General features: G+C 40.3%; 1 protein-coding gene across 1 annotated transcript in view; it reads left to right on the top strand.

Annotated features, from left to right (window-relative positions):
- GALNTL5 (polypeptide N-acetylgalactosaminyltransferase like 5) overlaps positions 1-20,547 on the top strand; it is a 78,621-nt gene that overhangs the window by 33,730 nt on the left and 24,344 nt on the right. The window contains exons 7-8 of the mRNA XM_007469803.1: positions 14,620-14,869; positions 20,330-20,447. Of these exons, the coding sequence (XP_007469865.1) occupies positions 14,620-14,869; positions 20,330-20,447 (368 nt within the window). The remainder of the gene's footprint in view (positions 1-14,619; positions 14,870-20,329; positions 20,448-20,547) is intronic.

Below are 20,547 nucleotides of genomic sequence, written 5' to 3'. Positions count from 1 at the left end.
AGGGAAATTCACTTTAAATAAGAGAACTGTGGAAAGGGTAAAAGGGTAGTCCACAGTGGAAGAACTTTGGGGGAATAAATACAGGGCAACCTGGGGGTGAGAATGGAGTATCTTCTACTCCATTGGCCTGGATGGTCAGCAAGCGGCCAAGATGGCAGAGATGGGATGTAGATTTCAACTGCCGTCCTAAAAGCAAAAGGTTGACAAAATCTAACACGCCGTTGAGAGCTTGCATTGTTGCTTGACATTCACACAGAATGAGAGATGATTTTGTTGCCTAAATATGGTAGACAGAATAATGCCCTTCCCCAAAGAAGGCGTCCCAATCCCCCAAACCTGTTAATATGTTACCTTATGTGATTAAAGTTAAGGGCCTTGGGATGGGGAATGAGCCTGGATTATCCAGGTGTGGTCACTCTAATCACATGAGCCCTTAAGACTGGAAGACCCTCCAGGCTGTGGGCAGAGGGTCAGAGAGGTGTGCGTGATGACTCCATCCACTGTAGTTGGCTTTGAAGATGGATGAAAGGGACCAAGGAATGTGCGTAGTTTCTAGAAGCTAGAAAAGGCTTCTCCCCTAGAGCCTCCGGAAAGGAGGCCAACCCCTTGATTTTTTAGCTCACGGAGACCTATGTTGGGCACCTGACCTACAGGACTGTAAGAGAATATATTTTTGTTGTTTTATGCCACTCAGTTTATGTAAAGAACACTAATATATCTAGAAAGAGACCCCTTTGCAGGTGCTTGACCTTGAGTTGGAGGGTGGTAGTTATCTGACTTCCTGACAGTTCAGCCGCTTCTGGAATTGCAGCTGCTCAGGCTGACTGGGAAGCTTTGCAGGTGGGAGCAGAGGGGCCACATGGATTTGGGTAGAGGGGCCCTTGAGCAGCTTCTCCAAAGGCAGCCGTGCAGAGGGCAGTGTCTGACTCTCCGCCACAAACATACAAGGGAGGTGACACAGGGCAATACAAAGAGCACTGGTTTTCGAACCAGAGCCATGGTTTCAAGTTTGGTAGGTGCCAGTTACCAGCTACGGGATCTTGGGCAAGCCACTTCTCCGAGCCTCAGCTTCCCAATCCATGATATGGGAACAAAGATATCTAACTAATGTAATTGTTGGAATGATTGAATGAGGTAATTATGAACACTTTCTTTTTAAGCATTAAGTATTAAACAAATGCTTATTAGAAAGTGATTAGTATAAATAATTAAAACATAAATATTTAATTTACATGCTTCAAAATGGTAAAATACATAAAATAAAACTAGGAGAAATACGGAGCAAAAGTAATGAAAATATAGATCATTCACAGTGGAAAGTCTCTTGGAGATTTTAGAACTCACAAGCTTTATTTCCAAGTTAGAGAAGCTAATCTCCCTAATAGATCAGAGACTTGTCCCAGGTTACGTAATTCAGGACTCAAACCCACAAGTTCTGGTTTCCATTGCAGTAAACAGTATCATCACACTACCAGGTCATGGAAACATAGCAAGCAAGGAAACAAAAATGAGAAATTCAAATAGCGTAGTCACTTAATTGCTTTTTTAAAAATCCAAATGGCTATGTTTAACAGATTTATAGTGTGAATGAAATGGAAATGTTTGGATATTGTACAAAAATTGATCAAACACTTAAGCACAAAGAGATTCTCTGTAAATTCCCCCAAACTAGATTTTGCACACCACATTCTTAAACATCAATACAAAAAAAAAGAGAGAGAGAGAGAGAGAGCAGTAACATAATATGTAGGTTAATAAAAATATGTAAGACCTTAGGGGTTTCCCTGGTGGCGCAGTGGTTGAGAGTCCACCTGCCGATGCAGGGGACGCGGGTTCGTGCCCCGGTCTGGGAAGATCCCACATGCCACGGAGCGGCTGGGCCCGTGAGCCATGGCCGCTGAGCCTGCGCGTCCGGAGCCTGTGCTCCGCAACGAGAGAGGCCACAACCGTGAGAGGCCCGCGTACCGCAAAAAAAAAAATATATGTAAGACCTTAAAAATGATTGCTTTAGAGACCAAAGTGAGAATATGTAAAATAAATATAATGAGTTATGTTTAAAGGTAAAAATGTAGAAACTAAAGAAAAGCAGAAAATAAAATGAAATAAGAGGAGAAAAAGACCGAAAATATTGGGCGAGATTGATACAGCGTTTGTTGTTTTTTAAAAATAGGGTAACAAACCTTGCAAAACCACAATCCCTAGAGAAATTGTGCAAATAGATTGCTACAGGAAAGCAGAAAGGAAGCTTCCACTCAGGGAAAGATGAAGAATATATCTCCCAACTTTTAACTTCAGTGAGTAATTCAGTTTTGAACATTCCACAAATATTTTTTTGGAAGGAAGTATGGGAAAGATCCTTTATCAGGCAGATTGAACCTCATGCCCTTCAGTTATTTCAGATCCTAAGGAGAAGTTGGTTTAATCTGGGAAGACAGGGTTTTAGATAAGATACAGATGTCTATATGTAGATTCTCTCTATAAACAATAAATAGAACAATCCTTTCTATAACTCCGGAGGCCACCAGAAGTCAAACAACTGCTCCACTTCCTGGCAATAAACTTAAATAAATATTTTGACATTCCCACAAAATATTCTTGGAGTGTGGGAAGCAGCCAGGAGGGACCCCAGTACCCCTTATGCTCTCATTAAAGCATGTAAGTTTCCCCCAGAAAATGCCTTAGGATGAGTGAAAAATAATCAAGTTTCATTGAAACGTAGGGGCTAGGTAGCTTGTTCCCACATGCTTTGTAATTTAAATTAGTACTCAGAAAAAGTCAATATTACTTTACATGTAGTATAATTTTTAATTATTTTGCAACTTATAATACTATATTTGTGGTCTTCCTGGGTCGTTCAAATTGTCAAAGTTGAAAATATTTAAATCTTTAAATGCCAAGCGTATGTATGCTATATATGATAAAGAGGACACCGCAAGTTAGTATGGGAGAAAGGCATTTTTTTGCGTTTTGTTGTGGTTATTTTTTAATGGCCCTCAAGCAATTAGTTATTTGAGAAAAATTTTCATCTTCATTTTATACCAGACACCAAATAAATTCTAGCCGGATTAATAATTTTATTTTTAAAAGTCAAACCATTAAGTTGTTATAAGAGAAAATTTTAAACAGAAAAAGGAAACAGATTAATACTCACCAGTTCTACAAAGAAGAAATTTCAAAGCTTAAAACCAATGGATTTGGGGCTTCCCTGGTGGCGCAGTGGTTGAGTCTGCCTGCCGATGTAGGGGACACGGGTTCGTGCCCCGGTCCGGGAAGATCCCACGTGCCGCGGAGCGGCTGGGCACGTGAGCCATGGCCGCTGGGCCTGCGCGTCCGGAGCCTGTGCTCCGCAACGGGAGAGGCCACAACAGTGAGAGGCCCGCGTAATGCAAAAACAAATAAAACAATGGACTTAAAAGTTCTCATCACAAGAAAAAAAAAATTTTTGTAACTATATGTAGTGACAGATTTTAACTAGACTTACTATGGTGATCATTTTGAAATATATATACTAGACTTACTATGGTGATCATTTTGAAATATATATACAAGTATCAAATCATTACATTGTACAACTGAAATTAATATGTCAATTATACCTTTAAAAAAAAAGGAAAAAACAGCTTACTACAAAAAATGAACAACTGTAAAACACGATAAAATTAAATAACAATAGGCTGGGGAAATAGTATAACTAAGATAGATAAAGAGTTAATATTCTTACTATGTAAAATGTACATACCAAACCATTAAAAAAAACAAACAAACCATGACTCCTATATCTAAACGGTCAAAAGATATAAACATTTCATTTGCAAATGGCTAATCACCTGAAAAAAAGTTCAACCTCACCAGTAAACTTTTAAAAATTAACCAGATATTATTTGTTTATTGAGGTGAGATATATACTTAACATAAGATTGAAATGAACGATTCAGGGATGTTTAGCATAGTCACAATGTTGTCCAACCACCCCCCCCCCCCCCCGCAGTTCTGTAATATTATCATCACCCCAGAAGAAAACCCCACACCCATTAAGCAGTTTCTTCCCATTTCCCCATATCCCAGCCCCTGGCAACCAACAATCTGCATCCTGTCTCTGGGTTTACTTTTCTGGATATTTTATATTAATGGAATAGTACCTTTTATGTCTGGCACTTTCACTAGCATAATGTTTTTGAGATTCATCTACATGTGTCAGCACTTCCTTTTTTTATGTCTGGATAATATTCCATTGTATGCATATGTACAGTTTGTTTCTCCATTCATCTGTTGGTAGACATTTCAGCTGTTTCCTTCTTTGGGCTATTGTAAGGAGTACTGCTGTGGACATGCGTATACATGTATACATTTGAATTCTTTTTATTTTTAAATTTTATTTATTTAGTTTTTGGCTGCGTTGGGTCTTTGTTGCTGCGCTTTCTCTAGTTGCGGCAAGCAGGGGTTACTTCTTTTTTTTTAACGTTTTTATTGGAGTATAATTGCTTTACAATGGTGTGTTAGTTTCTGCTTTATAAGAGAGTGAATCAGTTATACATATACATATGTTCCCATATCTCTTCCCTCTTGCGACTCCCTCCCTCCCACCCTCCCTATCCCACCCTTCTAGCTGGTCACAAAGCACAGAGCTGATCTCCCTGTGCTATGCGACTGCTTCCCACTAGCTATCTATTTCACATTTGGTAGTGTTTATATGTCCATATATACACTACCACTCTCTCACTTTGTCCCAGATTACCCTTCCCCCTCCCCGTGTCCTCAGGTCTATTCTCTAGTAGGTCCGTGTCGTTGTTCCCGTCTTGCGCCTAGGTTCTTCATGACCATTTTGTTTTTGTTTTTGTTTTTAGATTCCATATACATGTGTTAGCATATGGTATTTGTTTTTCTCTTTCTGACTTACTTCACTCTGTATGGCAGACTCTAGGTCCATCCACCTCACTACAAATAACTCAATTTCATTTCTTTTTATGGCTGAGTAATATTCCATTGTATATATGTGCGACATCTTCTTTAACCATTCATCCGATGATGGACACTTAGCTTGCTTCCATCTCCAGACTATTGTAAATAGAGCTGCAATGAACATTGTGGTACATGACTCTTTTTGAATTATGGTTTTCTCAGGGCATATGCCCAGTATCGGGACTGCTGGGTCATATGGTAGTTCTATTTGTAGTTTTTTAAGGAACTTCTATACTGTTCTCCATAGTGGCTATATCAATTTACATTCCCACCAACAGTGCAAGAGGGTTCCCTTTTCTCCACACTCTCTCCAGCATTTATTGTTTGTAGATTTTTTGATGGGCCATTCTGACTGGTGTGAGATGATACCGCATTGTAGTTTTGATTTGCATTTCTCTAATGATTAATGATGTTGAGCATTCTTTCATGTGTTTGTTGGCAATCTGTATATCTTCTTTGGAGAAATGTCTATTTAGGTCTTCTGACCATTTTGGGGTTGGGTTGTTTGTTTTTTTGATATTGAGCTCCATGAGCTGCTAGTAAATTTTGGAGATTCATCCTTTGTCAGTTGCTTCATTTGCAAATATTTTCTCCCATTCTGAGGGTTGTCTTTTCATCTTGTTTATGGTTTCCTTTTCTGTGCAAAAGCTTTTAAGTTTCATTAGGTCCCATTTGTTTATTTTTGTTTTTATTTCCATTTCTCTAGGAGGTGGGTCAAAAAGGATCTTGCTGTGATTTATGTCATAGAGTGTTCTGCCTATGTTTTCCTCTAAGAGTTTGATAGTGTCTGGCCTTACATTTAGGTCTTTAATCCATTTTGAGTTTATTTTTGTGTATGGTGTTAGGAAGTGTTCTAATTTCATTCTTTTACATGTAGCTATCCAATTTTCCCAGCACCACTTATTGAAGAGGCTGTCTTTTCTCCATTGTATATTCTTGCCTCCTTTATCAAAGATAAGGTGACCATAGGTTTGTGGGGTTATCTCTGGACTTTCTATCTTGTTCCATTGATATATATTTCTGTTTTTGTGCCAGTACCATACTGTCTTGATTACTGTAGCTTTGTAGTGTAGTCTGAAGTGTGGGAGCCTATTTCCACCAGCTCCGTTTTTCTTTCTCAAGATTGCTTTGGCTATTTGGGGTTTCCATACAAATTGTGAAATTTTTCGTTCTAGTTCTGTGAAAAATGCCATTGGTAGTTTGATAGGGATTACATTGAATCTGTAGATTGCTTTGGGTAGTATAGTCATTTTCACAATGTTGATTCTTCCAATCCAAGAACATGGTATATCTCTCCATCTATTTGTATCATCTTTAATTTCTTTCATCAGTGTATTATAGTTTTCTGCATACAGGTCTTTTGTCTCCCTAGGTAGGTTTATTCCTAAATATTTTATTCTTTTTGTTGCAATGGTAAATGGGAGTGTTTTTTTAATTTCACTTTCAGATTTTTCATCATTAGTGATAGGAACGCAAGAGATTTCTGTGCATTAATTTTGCATCCTGCTACTTTATCAGATTCATTGATTAGCTCTAGTAGTTTTCTGGTAGCATCTTTAGGATTCTCTATGTAAAGTATCATGTCATCTGCAAACAGTGACAACTTTACTTCTTCTTTTCTGATTTGGATTCCTTTTATTTCTTTTTCTTCTCTGATGGCTGAGGCAAAAACTTCCAAAACTATGTTGAATAATAGTGGTGAGAGTGGGCAACCTTGTCTTGTTCCTGATCTTAGTGGAAATGGTTTCAGTTTTTCACCATTGAGAATAATGTTGGCTGTGGGTTTGTCATATATGGCCTTTATTATGTTGAGGTAAGTTCCCTCTATGCCTACTTTCTGGAGGGTTTTTATCATAAATGGGTGTTGAACTTTGTCAAAAGCTTTCTCTGCATCTATTGAGATGATCATATGGTTTTTCTCCTTCAGTTTGTTAATATGGTGTATCACATTGATTTATTTGTGTATATTGAAGAATCCTTGCATTCCTGGGATAAACCCCACTTTACCATGGTGTATGATCCTTTTAATGTGCTGCTGGAATCTGTTTGCTAGTATTTTGTTGAGGATTTTTGCATCTATGTTCATCAGTGATATTGGTCTGTAGTTTTCTTTTTTTCTGACATCTTTGTCTGGTTTGGGTATCAGGGTGATGGTGGCCTCATAGAATGAGTTTGGGAGTGTTCCTCCCTCTGCTATATTTTGCAAGAGTTTGAGAAGGATAGGTGTTAGCTCTTCTCTAAATGTTTGATAGAATTCACCTGTGAAGCCATCTGGTCCTGGGCTTTTGTCTGTTGGAAGATTTTTAATCACAGTTTCAATTTCAGTGCTTGTGATTGGTCTGTTCACATTTTCTATTTCTTCCTGGTTCTGTCTTGGAAGGTTGTGCATTTCTAAGAATTTGTCCATTTCTTCCAGGTTGTGCATTTTATTGGCAGAGTTGCTGGTAGTAATCTCTCACAATCCTTTGTATTTCTGCAGTGTCAGTTGTTACTTCTCCTTTTTCATTTCTAATTCTATTGATTTGAGTCTTCTCCCTCTTTTTCTTGATGAGTCTGGCTAATGGTTTATCTATTTTGTTTATCTTCTCCAAGAACCAGCTTTTAGTTTTATTGATCTTTGCTATCATTTCCTTCATTTCTTTTTCATTTATTTCTGATCTGACCTTTATGATTTCTTTCCTTCTGCTAACTTTGGGGTTTTTTTGTTCTTCTTTCTCTAATTGCTTTAGGTGTAGGGTTAGGTTGTTTCTTTGAGATGTTTCTTGTTTCTTAAGGTAGGCTTGTATTGCTATGAACTTCCCTCTTAGAACTGCTTTTGCTGCGTCCCATAGGTTTTGGGTCATTGTGTTTTCATTGTCATTTGTTTCTAGGTATTTTTTGATTTCCTCTTTGATTTCTTCAGTGATCTCTTGGTTATTAAGTAGTATATTGTTTAGCCTCCATGTGTTTGTATTTTTTACAGATTTTTTCCTGCAATTGATATCTAGTCTCATAGCATTGTGGTCAGAAAAGATACTTGATACGATTTCAATTTTCTTAAATTTACCAAGGCTTGACTTGTGACCCAAGATATGATCTATCCTGGAGAATGTTCCATGAGCACTTGAGAAGAAAGTGTATTCTGTTGTTTTTGGATGGAATGTCCTATAACTATGAATTAAGTCCATCTTGTTTAATGTATCATTTAAAGTTTGCATTTCCTTATTTATTTTCATTTTGGATTATCTGTCCATTGGTGAAAGTGGGGTGTTTAAGTCCCCCACTATGATTTTGTTACTGTCGATTTCCCCTTTTATGGCTGTTAGCATTTGCCTTATGTATTGAGATGCTCCTATGTTGGGTTCGTAAATATTTACAATTGTTATGTCTTCATCTTGGATTGATCCCTTGATCATTATGTAGTGTCCTCCTTTGTCTCTTGTAATAGTCTTTATTTTAAAGTCTATTTTATCTGATGTGAGAATTGCTACTCCAGCTTTCTTTTGAGTTCTATTTGCATGGAATATCTTTTTCCATCCCCTCACTTTCAGTCTGTATGTGTCTCTAGGTCTGAAGTGGGTCTCTTGTAGACAGCATATATATGGGTCTTGATTTTGTATCCATCCAGCCAGTCTATGTCTTTTGGTTGGGGCATTTAATCCATTTACATTTAAGGTAATTATCGGTATGTATGTTCCTGTTACCATTTTCTTAATTGTTTTCGGTTTGTTATTGTAGGTCTTTTCCTTCTCTTGTGTTTCCTGCCTAGAGAAGTTCCTTCAGCATTTGTTGTAAAGCTGGTTTGGTGGTGCTGAATTCTCTTAGCTTTTGATTGTCTGTAAAGCTTTTAATTTCTCCGTGAAATCTGAATGAGATCCTTGCTGGGTAGAGTAATCTTGGTTGTAGGTTTTTCTCTTTCATCATTTTAAATATGTCCTGCCACTCCCTTCTGGCTTGCAGAGTTTCTGCTGAAATATCAGCTGTTAACCTTATGGGGATTCCCTTGTATGTTATTTGTTGTTTTTCCCTTGCTGCTTTTAATATGTTTTCTTTGTATTTAATTTTTGACAGTTTGATTAATATGTGTCTTGGCATGTTTCTCCTTGGACTTATCCTGTATGGGACTCTCTGTGCTTCCTGGACTTGATTAACTGTTTTCTTACTCATATTAGGGAAGTTTTCAACTATAATCTCTTCAAATATCTTCTCAGTCCCTCTCTTTTTCTCCTCTTTTTCTGGGACCCCTATAATTTGAATGTTGGTGCGTTTAATATTGTCCCAGAGGTCTCTAAGACTGTCCCGAATTCTTTTCATTCTTTTTTCTTTATCCTGCTCTGCAGTAGTTATTTCCACTATTTTATCTTCCAGGTCCCTTATCCGTTCTTCTGCCTCAGTTATTCTGCTATTGATCCCTTCTAGAGAATTTTTAATTTCATTTGTTGTGTTGTTCATGATTGTTTGTTTCCTCTTTAGTTCTTCTAGGTCCTTGTTAAAGGTCTCTTGTATTTTCTCCGTTCTATTTCCAAGATTTTGGATCATCTTTACTATCATTATTCTGAATTGTTTTTCTGTTAGACTGCCTATTTCCTCTTCATTTGTTAGGTCTGGTGGGTTTTTACCTTGTTCCTTATCTGCTGTGTGTTTCTTTGTCTTCTCATTTTGCCTAACTTACTGTGTTGGGTCTCCTTTTCACAGCCTGCAGGTTTGTAGTTCCCATTGTTTTTGGTGTCTGCCCCCAGTGGCTAAGGTTGGTTCAGTGGCTCGTGTAGGCTTCCTGGTGGAGGGGACTAGTGCCTGTGTTCTGGTGGATGAGGTTGGATCTTGTCTTTCTGGTGGGCAGGTCCATGTCTGGTGGTGTGGTTTGGAGTGTCTGTGACATTATTATTTTAGGCAGCCTCTCTGCTAATGGGTGGCATTGTGTTCCTTTCTTGCTAGTTGTTTGGCATAGGGTGTCCAGCACTATAGCTTGCTGGTCATTGAGTGGAGCTGGGTCTTGGCGTTGAGATGGACATCTCTGGAAGATTTTTGCCGTTTGATATTACGTGGAGCTGGGAGGTCTCTGGTGGACCAATGTCCTGAACTTGGCTCTCCCACCTCAGAGGCACAGCTCTGAGGCCTGGGTGGAGCATCAAGGGCCTTTCATCCACAGGGCTCAGAATAAAAGCGAGAACAAAAGAAAGAAGGAAAAAGATTTTTTTTTAAGTTATTAAAATAACAAATAAGTATTAAAAATTTTTTTCAAGTAATTAAAAAAAAAGAAAGAACAACCAAACCAAAAAACAAATCCACCAATGATAACAAGCGCTGAAAACTATACTAAAAAAAGAAAACGGACAGACAGGACCCTAGGATAAATGGTAAAAGCAAAGCTATACAGACAAAATCACACACAAGCATACACATACACACTCACAAAAAGAGGAAAAGGGGAAAAAATAATGTATCTTGCTCCCAAAGCCCACCTCCTCAATTTGGGATGATTCGTTGTCTATTCCTGTATTCCACAGATGCAGGTACATCAAGTTGATTGTGGAGATTTAATCCGCTGCTCCTGAGGCGGCTGGGAGAGATTTCCCTTTCTCTTCTTTGTTCGCACAGATTCCAGGGCTCAGCTTTGGATTTGGCCCCGCCTCTGCGTGTAGGTGGCCGGAGGGCGTCTGTTCTTGGCTCAGACAGGACGGGGGTAAAGGAGCCGCTGATTCGCGGGCTCTGGCTCACTCAGGCCGCGGGGAGGGCGGGGCACGGAGTGCGGGGCGGGCCTGCGGCGGCAGAGGCCGGCGTGACGTTGCGCCGGCGTGACGTTGCACCAGCCTGAGGCGCGCCGTGCGTTCCTGCGGGGGCATCGTCCCTGGATCCCGGGACCCTGGGAGTGGCGGGCTGCACAGGCTCCCCGGAAGAGGGGTGTGGATAGTGACCTGTGCTCGCACACAGGCCCCTTGGTGGCGGCAGCAGCAGCCTTAGCGTCTCGTGCCCGTCTCTGGGGTCCGCGCTGTTAGCCGCGGCCCGCGCCCGTCTCTGGAGCTCCTTTAAGCGGCGCTCTCCATCCCCTTTCCTCGCGCACCAGGAAACAAAGAGGGAAGAAAAAGTCTCCTGCCTCTTCGGCAGGTCCAGACTTTTCCCGGACTCCCTCCCGGCCAGCCGTGGCGCACTAACCCCCTGCAGGCTGTGTTCACACCGCCAACCCCAGCCCTTTCCCTGGGATCCGATGGAAGCCAGCACCTGAGCAGACGAGCCTCTCGGGCTGGTGAGCGCTGGTCGGCCCCGATCCTCTGTGCGGGAATCTCTCCGCTTTGCCCTCCGCACCCCTGTGGCTGCGCTCTCCCCCGCGGCTCCGAAGCTTCCGCGGGGGCTACTCTTCATTGTGGTGCATGGGCTTCTCATTGTGGTGGCTTCTTTTGTTGCGGAGCGCAGGCTCTAGGCACGCGGGCTGTGGGCTCAGTAGTTGTGGCGCATGGGCTTAGTTGCTCTGCGGCATGTGTGATCTTCCCGGACCAGGGCTCAAACCTGTGTCCCCCGCATTGGCGGGCGGATTCTTAACCACTGCGCCACCAGGGAAGTCCCTGAATTCTTTTTAATATGTGCCTATTAGTGGAATTTCTGTGTCACATGGTAATTCTTCTTAACTTTTTGAGGAGCTGCCAAACTGTTTCCCGCAGCAGCCGAACCATTTACATTCCCACCAGCAACGTATGAGAGTTCCAATTTTTCCACAACCTCACCAACACTTGTTATTTTCTGTCTTTTTTGTCTTGTTTTAATTCTAGCCATCCTGGTAGATATGAAGTGGTACCTCACTGTGTTTTTAATTTGCATTTCCTTAATGACCAATGATGTTGAGCATCTTTTCTTGTGCTTGTTGGCCATTTATATATCTTCTTTGGAGAAACAGATGGTATTTTTCACCTATCAATTTAGCCGACATGATTTTAAAATGTTTGTGTTATGTAATAATTATAGAAGCTATTTTAAGTGAAATATGCAAAGTGTTAATTGAACAGTGTGTGTGCTGCCAACAGTAAAAAAAAAAGCAAAACTATATATGTTTAAAAATGGGGCTCTTTTTAGCTCAGTTTTGATTGAGGCATGAAGACAACAGATGTTATATTCCAAAGTGAGTCGTCGGACACAGTACCATAAAGAAATTTCAGAATAGATATCTGAGAAGCAAACTCAGCTACACTGAATCAGATCGTTAGAATTAGAGATGATCTTTAGAGAAAGCTGCTTGCTAAATCCTGGTTAGAGGAACTTGATGTGATATTTCCTGTGTTGGGGGCTCAGCACATCCTCAGACATCAATACAACAAAACCAGACACCTATTGGGGGTGAAGAGAAATGAACGGATGTTGGCTTCTCACCTGAGAATCAAAAGGGCAGAAGAAGGGCCGTGGCTATAGCTACAGAACCAAGGACATTTGCTTCAGTGTTAGTATCTGTTCTGATGGCAGAGTTTGCTCAGGCAATGGATGTTTGGGTAAGAGAGCAATAAAGATCATCTTAGATCATGTCCAATGGGGCTATCTAGAAGGATGGACAGATCTCAGCAGAGGAGAAGCTAGAGGTAGAACACAGGACCCTAAGTTGCTGAGGGGAGAGTCTAGACCACCTGGATAGAATGCATTTGCCCAATTTATGGGAACTGCAGATAAGAGACTACCAAGGATGGGAAGGGGGGTGGTCCTCAAAATCACCGTGCAGCCACACCGTAATAGAAGGAGTCAGCTCAGAGCACCCTGCTCTCTCACCAAGAAAGAACTTCCCTGCCCCATTCACTTGTCTCTTACCCTCCTTTGGCTTTAGTGAGGTCTGAAACCACAGAGGGTAAGCTGGGGAAGGAGACCAATAAGGAAGAGCTAAGAAGATTTAATGCAAAGGCAAGTGACCCTCCCACAGGGCCACCTGGTTCGGGGGTGGGTTCTGCATGCAGGCAGGGAAGCTTCGATTGTAGCAGGGGCCTGAAAATTCTAATTGCTGAATTGAGACTGTTTTCAACTTCAGCTATCTAATAAGACTTCCAATTAACCTAAGAGAGCAGAGAAGTCTTGGGGCCTGCTCTGTTTTGTAACCAATGGCAGGGAATGGACCAGTCCTCCCTATAGATTGATTTATTTACTTACTTATTTATTTATGGCTGAGTTGGGTCTTCATTGCTGCGCGCGGGCTTTTTTCTAGTTGTGGCAAGTGGGGGCTACTCTTCGTTGTGCTGCGCAGGCTTCTCATTGCAGTGGCTTCTCTTGTTGCGGAGCTCAGGCTCTAGGCATGCAGGCTTCAGTAGTTGTGGCTCGTGGGCTCTAGAGCGCAGGCTCAGTAGTTGTGGCGCACTGGCTTAGGTGCTCCACGGCATGTGGGATCTTCCCGGACCGGGGCACAAACCCGTGTCCCCTGCATCGCAGGCGGACTCTCAACCACTGCGCCACCAGGGAAGCCCTTCATGGTATCTGTTTAACCACAAAAGTTTTTAGTTTTGATGAAGTCCAATTTACCTGTTGTTTTTTTTTTTTTTCTGTTGCTTGTATTTTTGGTGTCATACCTAAGAAACCAATACCTAACTCAAGGGTAGTAAAATGTATGCCTGTTTTCTTCTAAGAGTTTTATAGTTTTAGCTCTTACCTTTTGAGGTCTGTTATCCGTTTGACTTAATATTTGTGTTTGGTATGAGTTAGGGGGTCCAACTTCATTCTTTTCATGCAGATATCCAGTTGTCTCAGGATATTTATTGAAAAAAATGATTCTTTCCCAATTGAGTTGTCTTGGTACCCTTTTCAGAAATCAATTGACAATAATAGGTGCTTCGTTTATTTCTGCACCATTAATTCTATACCTTTGGTCTATAGGTATCTTATGCCAATATTATATTGTTTTGATTATTGTAGCCTTTTAGTAAGTTTTGACAGCAGGAAATTCTTCAACTTTGTTCTTTATCAAGATTGTTTTAGCTAATTTGGATCCCTTGCCTTTCCATCTGAATTTTAGGATCAATTTCTGTAAAAAGAGCCAGTGGGATTTTGATAAGGATTGAATTGCATCTGTAGATTTATTTGGGAGATTATAAACATTTTAATAATATTAAGTCTTCTGATCTAAACATAGAATGTTTTCATACTTTCCTATGATTTTATGTTGGCTACAAGAAAAAGTCTAACCTCTGCACCTGAGTTTTGAGGTCCCTTCCAATTTGAGACCACCTAATATATTTTAACACACATATTCTTTATTTTGCATGCCAGGTTTTCCCATGTTCTCAAAGCAGAATATACCCTCACTAAAGCTTGAATTCAAGAGGAAAAATAATTATGCATCTTTGCATCCCAAGCACCAAACTAAATACCAAGGAAGGTTTCCTTGCAGTAAACATTTGCTACATTGAGTTGATCAATCAAGGCTAAGATAAAATGGCATTTTAAAATTGAAGGTCAGCTCAGTTCCATCTTCTTTAGAATCTTCCCCAGACTACTCTCTAACCCACAGTTCACCAGCTTCTTCTGAATATCTGTGGCACATGATGTCCTGCATTTTTTATACAATATAAAATATGGGTTTCTTGTCTCCTGCCAGTGAAGCTGAAAGCACCTTAATAGCCAAACACATAGTAAATGCTGGACAAATGCTTGTTGCCTTGATTTGGGTTGTCAGGTGTTTCCTACACATGCACTAACACTTGCCTGTTCTTGCCTCCCCAGGGTATGTTCTGGTGTTCCTGGATAGCCACTGCGAAGTGAATAAAGTATGGCTGGAGCCCTTGCTGAATGCCATTGCCAAGGACCCCCGAATGGTGGTGTGTCCGCTGATAGATGTCATTGATCATGTGACCCTGGAATACCAGCCCTCTCCTGTTGTCAGGGGAGCTTTCAACTGGTATCTGCAATTTAAATGGGATCATGTTTTCTCTTATGAGATGGATGGACCAGAAGGACCTACTACACCTATCCGGTGAGATTTCTTCTGGTAATGGAAAAATAGCTTATAGGTATTGGGAGCAGGGGGAAGCTTTCAGAGATTATGACTTTGATTTCATGAGCTTAATGAAGAGAAATACTTTATTATTTATCTTGTTTCTAAAAGTCTGTAATAATAGAATGTGGTAGGTTTTGTTTCTTTAAGTTTCGCGCACTGGAAATGAGCACCTCACCCCAGTTCGGAATACCACCATGGTTAGTATCCCTCTGATTTCAGGGGTCCAGCTTTAAAATGTGGACTTGGTTCTCAGGAACAAGTTGCATGTTTATCAATGATCAAAATACTAGCACTGTGCTTCCCTGGTGGCGCAGTGGTTGAGAGTCCGCCTGCAGACACAGGGGACATGGGTTCGTGCCCCGGTCCGGGAAGATCCCACATGCCGCGGAGCGGCTGGGCCCGTGAGCCTATGGCCACTGAGCCTGCACGTCCAGAACCTGTGCTCCACAACTGGAGAGGCCACAACAGTGAGAGGCTCGCGTCCTCCGCAACGGGAGAGGCCACAACAGTGAGGCCCACATACCACAACAAAAAAAAAAAAAAAAAAAAAAAAAATACTAGCACTGTGGATGGCCCAGAAAATGTCGATGTCTTTGCCAAATTCATGTATAAAATATTTATCCAGATGCTTCCATCTGTAATTTTATAGGTTGAGATGAATGTGATTTTCCTGGAATATCAGTCTTGGAAAATATATTTCTAAATGTGAGAATAATTTGAATGTTATGACTTCTAACTGCACTTATGAGGTTATTTCTCAAGAGACTTCCTCCAGATCACTCCCCACATTTACTGATAACTTTGACACCAGGCTCACTTCTCCTTTAATGTTAACCTCTTTGTTTTACAAACCACATGAGTCAATTTTCTAACACCATAGCCTAGCAAGTCCTTGATCTTTGCCTCTATTTTAATTTAGCTAGAGCTGTGTGATCTTGAACGAGTTACTTAACCTCTCTGCACCTTATTTCTTTATCTGTAAGTCTGGAGAGTAACAGTGCTTCACGGGGCTGTTATGGGAATTAAATGACATATATCAAAGCTTAGAACAGTATCTGTCCATAATAAGTACTGTATAAATGTTAAATATTTAATATTATTCCTACAGCCATACCCTGGATCTTCACCTTCTAAATTACCAGTTATCCCTCTCCTTGGCCACAACCCAGGACCCTCCTGGCTTTTTCCTGCTCTGCTCCCCGCCACGCCCACCCTTGGACATCATCAAGATGTCCAGTTCTTTGATTTCTCTTTTTACCCCTCACAGTTTTCTTTCTGCTTCTGTGGTCTAGACTTTCTGATCTATAAATTCTCTTCTCTTCTGCCACATCCCACTGCACTTCTGCCACGATAGCCCTGCAAAGCTCCAACTCTGGTTCAAGTCCACCATCTATTTCCTTTGTTCCTTTAAGAGATGTGAATTGATTCTTCTGCACATTGATGGTCTCCAGCCTCATGCTGCCTTGCAATCCTTTTATCCACTCATTCCCAGAAGTGGGTATTCCCATTCCACTTTATTACTTCCCTTAATCCCAATAGCTGCCCCTGCCCTGAACCCCTACTCTTAGTAAGCAAACTGACCTCTTAAATCAAGGATGAAATAAAAACTATCTAAGAATTGGGAGGAATGATTGGGAAATCATATAGTATCAATACTTTATGCCAGAACTGTAATGGACTATTATGCAGCCATTAAGCATGACCACATATGAACACTGTATAGCCATCTTCCAGATCTCCCATTGCCTTCTCTAATCCAGTAATTAACCAGCTCCAGGAGACCCATCCTTTGTGATGATTCTCATATCACATCTGTCCATCTCTCTGACAGTCCTCATGGCCCAAGCCATCACTGCTCCAGGCTTAGACTCTACACCCTAAGGGACAGTCTGGCCTACAGCTCCTCCTCTTCATTCCAGTCTCTCTGTTGCTACGTTAATTTTCTTAAAACCCCACTTTGCACATGTCACCCGTCTTGCTTATTGTCTTTCCACCGCCTTTAGGATAACATGCAGATTCCTTCGTATAACTTTGAATGACTCTTCGTATGACTCATAACTTTGTATGACTCTGATATTTCCTCTGCCCCAGCCATCACCTGTTAGATGTTTAGGGCTGCCATGTACAGCTGCACAGGCTGTGCACTGCACATTTCCAGAAGGCACTGTTCACAAAGACTATAGGTAATTAGCGTCCCTGGAGGTGTGCATTAAGGCAGCCATTAGGGGACTTCCCTGGTGTCCAGTGGTTAAGATGCTGTGCTTCCACTGCAGGGGGCACAGGTTTGATTCCTGGTCGGGGAACTAAGATCCCAGATGCCACATGGTGTGGCCAAAAAAACAAAGGCAGCCCTTAGCTGGGCCAGTTACCTATCTCAGCTTCAGTATCTTCATCTGTAAAATGATGATGATGATAATAATACCTACCTCTCTGGATTACTGAGGGCCTTAAATGAGCCAATACTTGTAAAGCACATAACTAAAGGCCTGACACAGAGGAAGTGATCAGTATAAATGGTAGCTATTGTTAATGTTACAGACTTCAGGATGAAAAAGAACAAAGTTATACTTCATTTAAATAAAACGTAATATGTAGAAATCGTGATTTACTAAAAAATTTAAAAAGCATCAATCTTTTGAGTTCATCTCAAAGTAATCTAAAATGAAGTTACTTTTAGTAAGAAGTAGCTGAAATATTCCATTTACAAAAAGATTGACTTATAATTTTTGTAATATTTCTGTATCTCACATTTTAAGTATTTTTTTAGGCTGTAAAAGTTCAATATGGAAATTGGATTTCTAATAGTCAATTGCTGAAAAGTAACATTTTGGAACTCTAATACACTGTTAGTATATATACATTTGTAAATGCTTTTTGAAAATTTGGCAATATAAATTAAAAATTTTATAACTATTCTTATTCTTTAATGCAGTAATTCTACTTCTTACAATTTATCTTTAAGGAGTTGAGAGATAGGTCCAGAAATATATATTGTATCAATATTTATTTTAGTAAGAAAATCAAAACAACATAAATGTTCAATATTGAAATGGTTAAAAAAGTATATTCATATTTTGTAGAATATTATAGAGTTAAAATTTTTGAAGGCTAGTTAACTAAAAAGGAAAATTCTCACAATATGTTAAATTTTTAAAAATCAGGCCATAAAAAACTTACGTCAGTATAATGTGGAATCTAAAATATGATACAAATGAACTTATTTACAAAACAGAAACAGACTCACAGACTCACAGACATAGAAAACAAACTTATGGTTACCAAAGGGGGAAGGTGGGAGAGGAATAAATTAGGAGTTTGGGATTAACATATATACACTACCTTATATAAAACAGATAATCAACAAGGACCTACTATACAGCACAGGAAACTATATTCAGTATCTTGTAATAACCTATAATGGAAAAGAATTTGAAAAATAATATTTGAAAAATAATATATATATGTCTATTTGAATCACTTTTCTGTACACCAGAAACTAACACAAAATTGTAAATCAACTATACTTCAATTAAAAAAAATCAGTATAATACCAAGTGTGTGATTATATATTGCATACGGAATATATATTATACATATGATATGTTATAATACAATTATAATGTATAATAATATATGTAAGAAAAAATAGGTTGTTTTAAAGAGTTAAAGGAAAAAATTAATTTTAGGTATTAGCCATGAATTAGCATTCATATCTGAGGATATATTTTTTCCCCTACTTACAATAGTTCTAATGACAAAAATAAAAGGTGGGTGAAACTTCGAACAAGCAAGGAAAATCGTGGCCTTATGCTTCCACCAACGGCACTCGTGGCCCCCAGGGAGGGGGACATGCAGGGACCAGCTTCGTCCAGTTACAAGATAGGATGACTCCTAGCAGACTACAGGCATGCTGTTCTCTCTCACAATTAAAAAAATAAAATGATTTTATTTTATCAGCCACTTCCCCTTTCCTTTTCTCTCCTTTGTATTAAACCACCTAGAAAGAGTCGTCGGTATCACTCTCTCCAGTTTTGTTAAACTGTTCACTCGATTTTAAGCTCACTGCAGTCAGGCTTTGCCCTCCCCACTAGCTTCACACTGTCGTGTCCAGTCCTCAGTCCTAGTCTCACGTGGCCTGTCGGCCGTGTCCATGCTGCTGGCCTCTCCCTCCTCTTTGACGGGCGCTCTTCCCATGGCCTCCAGACCACCAGAGCCCCCAGCTCTCGCTCCTACTTCACCGCTGGTTTATTCCATGCCCTGTGCTGATTCCTCCTCTTCTCACTGACCTCTCACTGCTCAAGTGCCCAGGGCTGTGTCCTCCTCACCTCCCCTCGCTCACCCATTGCTTCTCATCCACCTTGTACTGGTGACTCCCAGGCTCCGACCTCTCTCAGAACACCAGACTCCCCTATCCAGCTGCCTACTGGCATCTCCACTTGCATGCTGAACAGACACCTCAGATAGGTCCAAAACTGAATCTTCCCACCAAAAACTTCGTTCCACCATAGCATTCCCCGTCTCAGTGCATGGTAACTCTAGGGGCTACCCTGGCGGTCCAGCGGTTAGGACTCCGCGCTTCCACTGTAGGGAGCACGGGTTCCATCCCTGGTCGGGGAACTAAGATCCCACATGCTGCAACGTGGTCAAAACAGACAAACAAACAAACAAATCAGTGCATGGTAACGCTATCTTCCAGGTTATCCAGGCCAAACTTCCTCCAACCCTGCACATCCCACCCATAGCAAGTCTGCTGGCTCCATCTTCAAAACCTATATAGAGTTCAGCCACATCTCATCTCCTTCATTGCTATACCCTTATCCAAGATGCCATCATCTTCCTCTGGGACCATCACAACAACCTCTAACTAGTCTCCCTACTTCCACCTTTGCTTGTTGATTAACTAATTTATCCCTAACATATCATAGTGGCTTTACATAGACTCTTTGGAACAATGAATGAATGGATCTGTAATTATTTTCAAACTACATAGTTTGGTATTATTGGGCTCTGCTATTGGCCCACCAAAAAAGATGCTATGTAACATTATGGTTTTCCCAGAAGTAAATATGACAATTCACTTAATGCCTTTAGAAAGGGAGATCTCTAAATTCCCACTACCCAATTCAATCATCATCCCTGTGGGAAGCTCACATACTAAAGAAAATTTTCCCTGTCACCAAGACAACGTTTTAGAATAGATTGCTTACAAAATTTGACAAGAGTTAAGTTAAAGCTATTGTTTGTTGCCTATTTTGTGGTAGTTGTGATTTTACCTTAGTAATTTTACATACTTCAATGTATATTAAGATAATTTTGGTGTTAGTATGGGTGTTTTCTAGTTTTTAACTGTTATCACTAATATTTAATATAGTTTTGGCCAAAATCCATAATGACTGAATTTATGGAATAGATTTAATATTTGTGTGTCCTTTTTAGGTCACCTGCAATGGCTGGAGGAATTTTTGCTATAAATAGGCATTATTTTAATGAAATCGGACAGTACGACAAGGGCATGAATCTCTGGGGAGGAGAAAATTTGGAACTTTCACTAAGGGTAATTAAGACTTTTTGTTTTAAATAGTTACCTTTGTTCATAGAAAGTAAAATCTAACTTCAAGTCATGTAACATGCTGTGGCAACGACATCCTGTTTCC

Source organism: Lipotes vexillifer, unplaced genomic scaffold, assembly GCF_000442215.2.
Source record: "Lipotes vexillifer unplaced genomic scaffold, Lipotes_vexillifer_v1.1 scaffold472, whole genome shotgun sequence".
NCBI lineage: Eukaryota > Metazoa > Chordata > Mammalia > Artiodactyla > Lipotidae > Lipotes > Lipotes vexillifer.
This window is presented reverse-complemented; position numbering and strand designations above follow the sequence as displayed.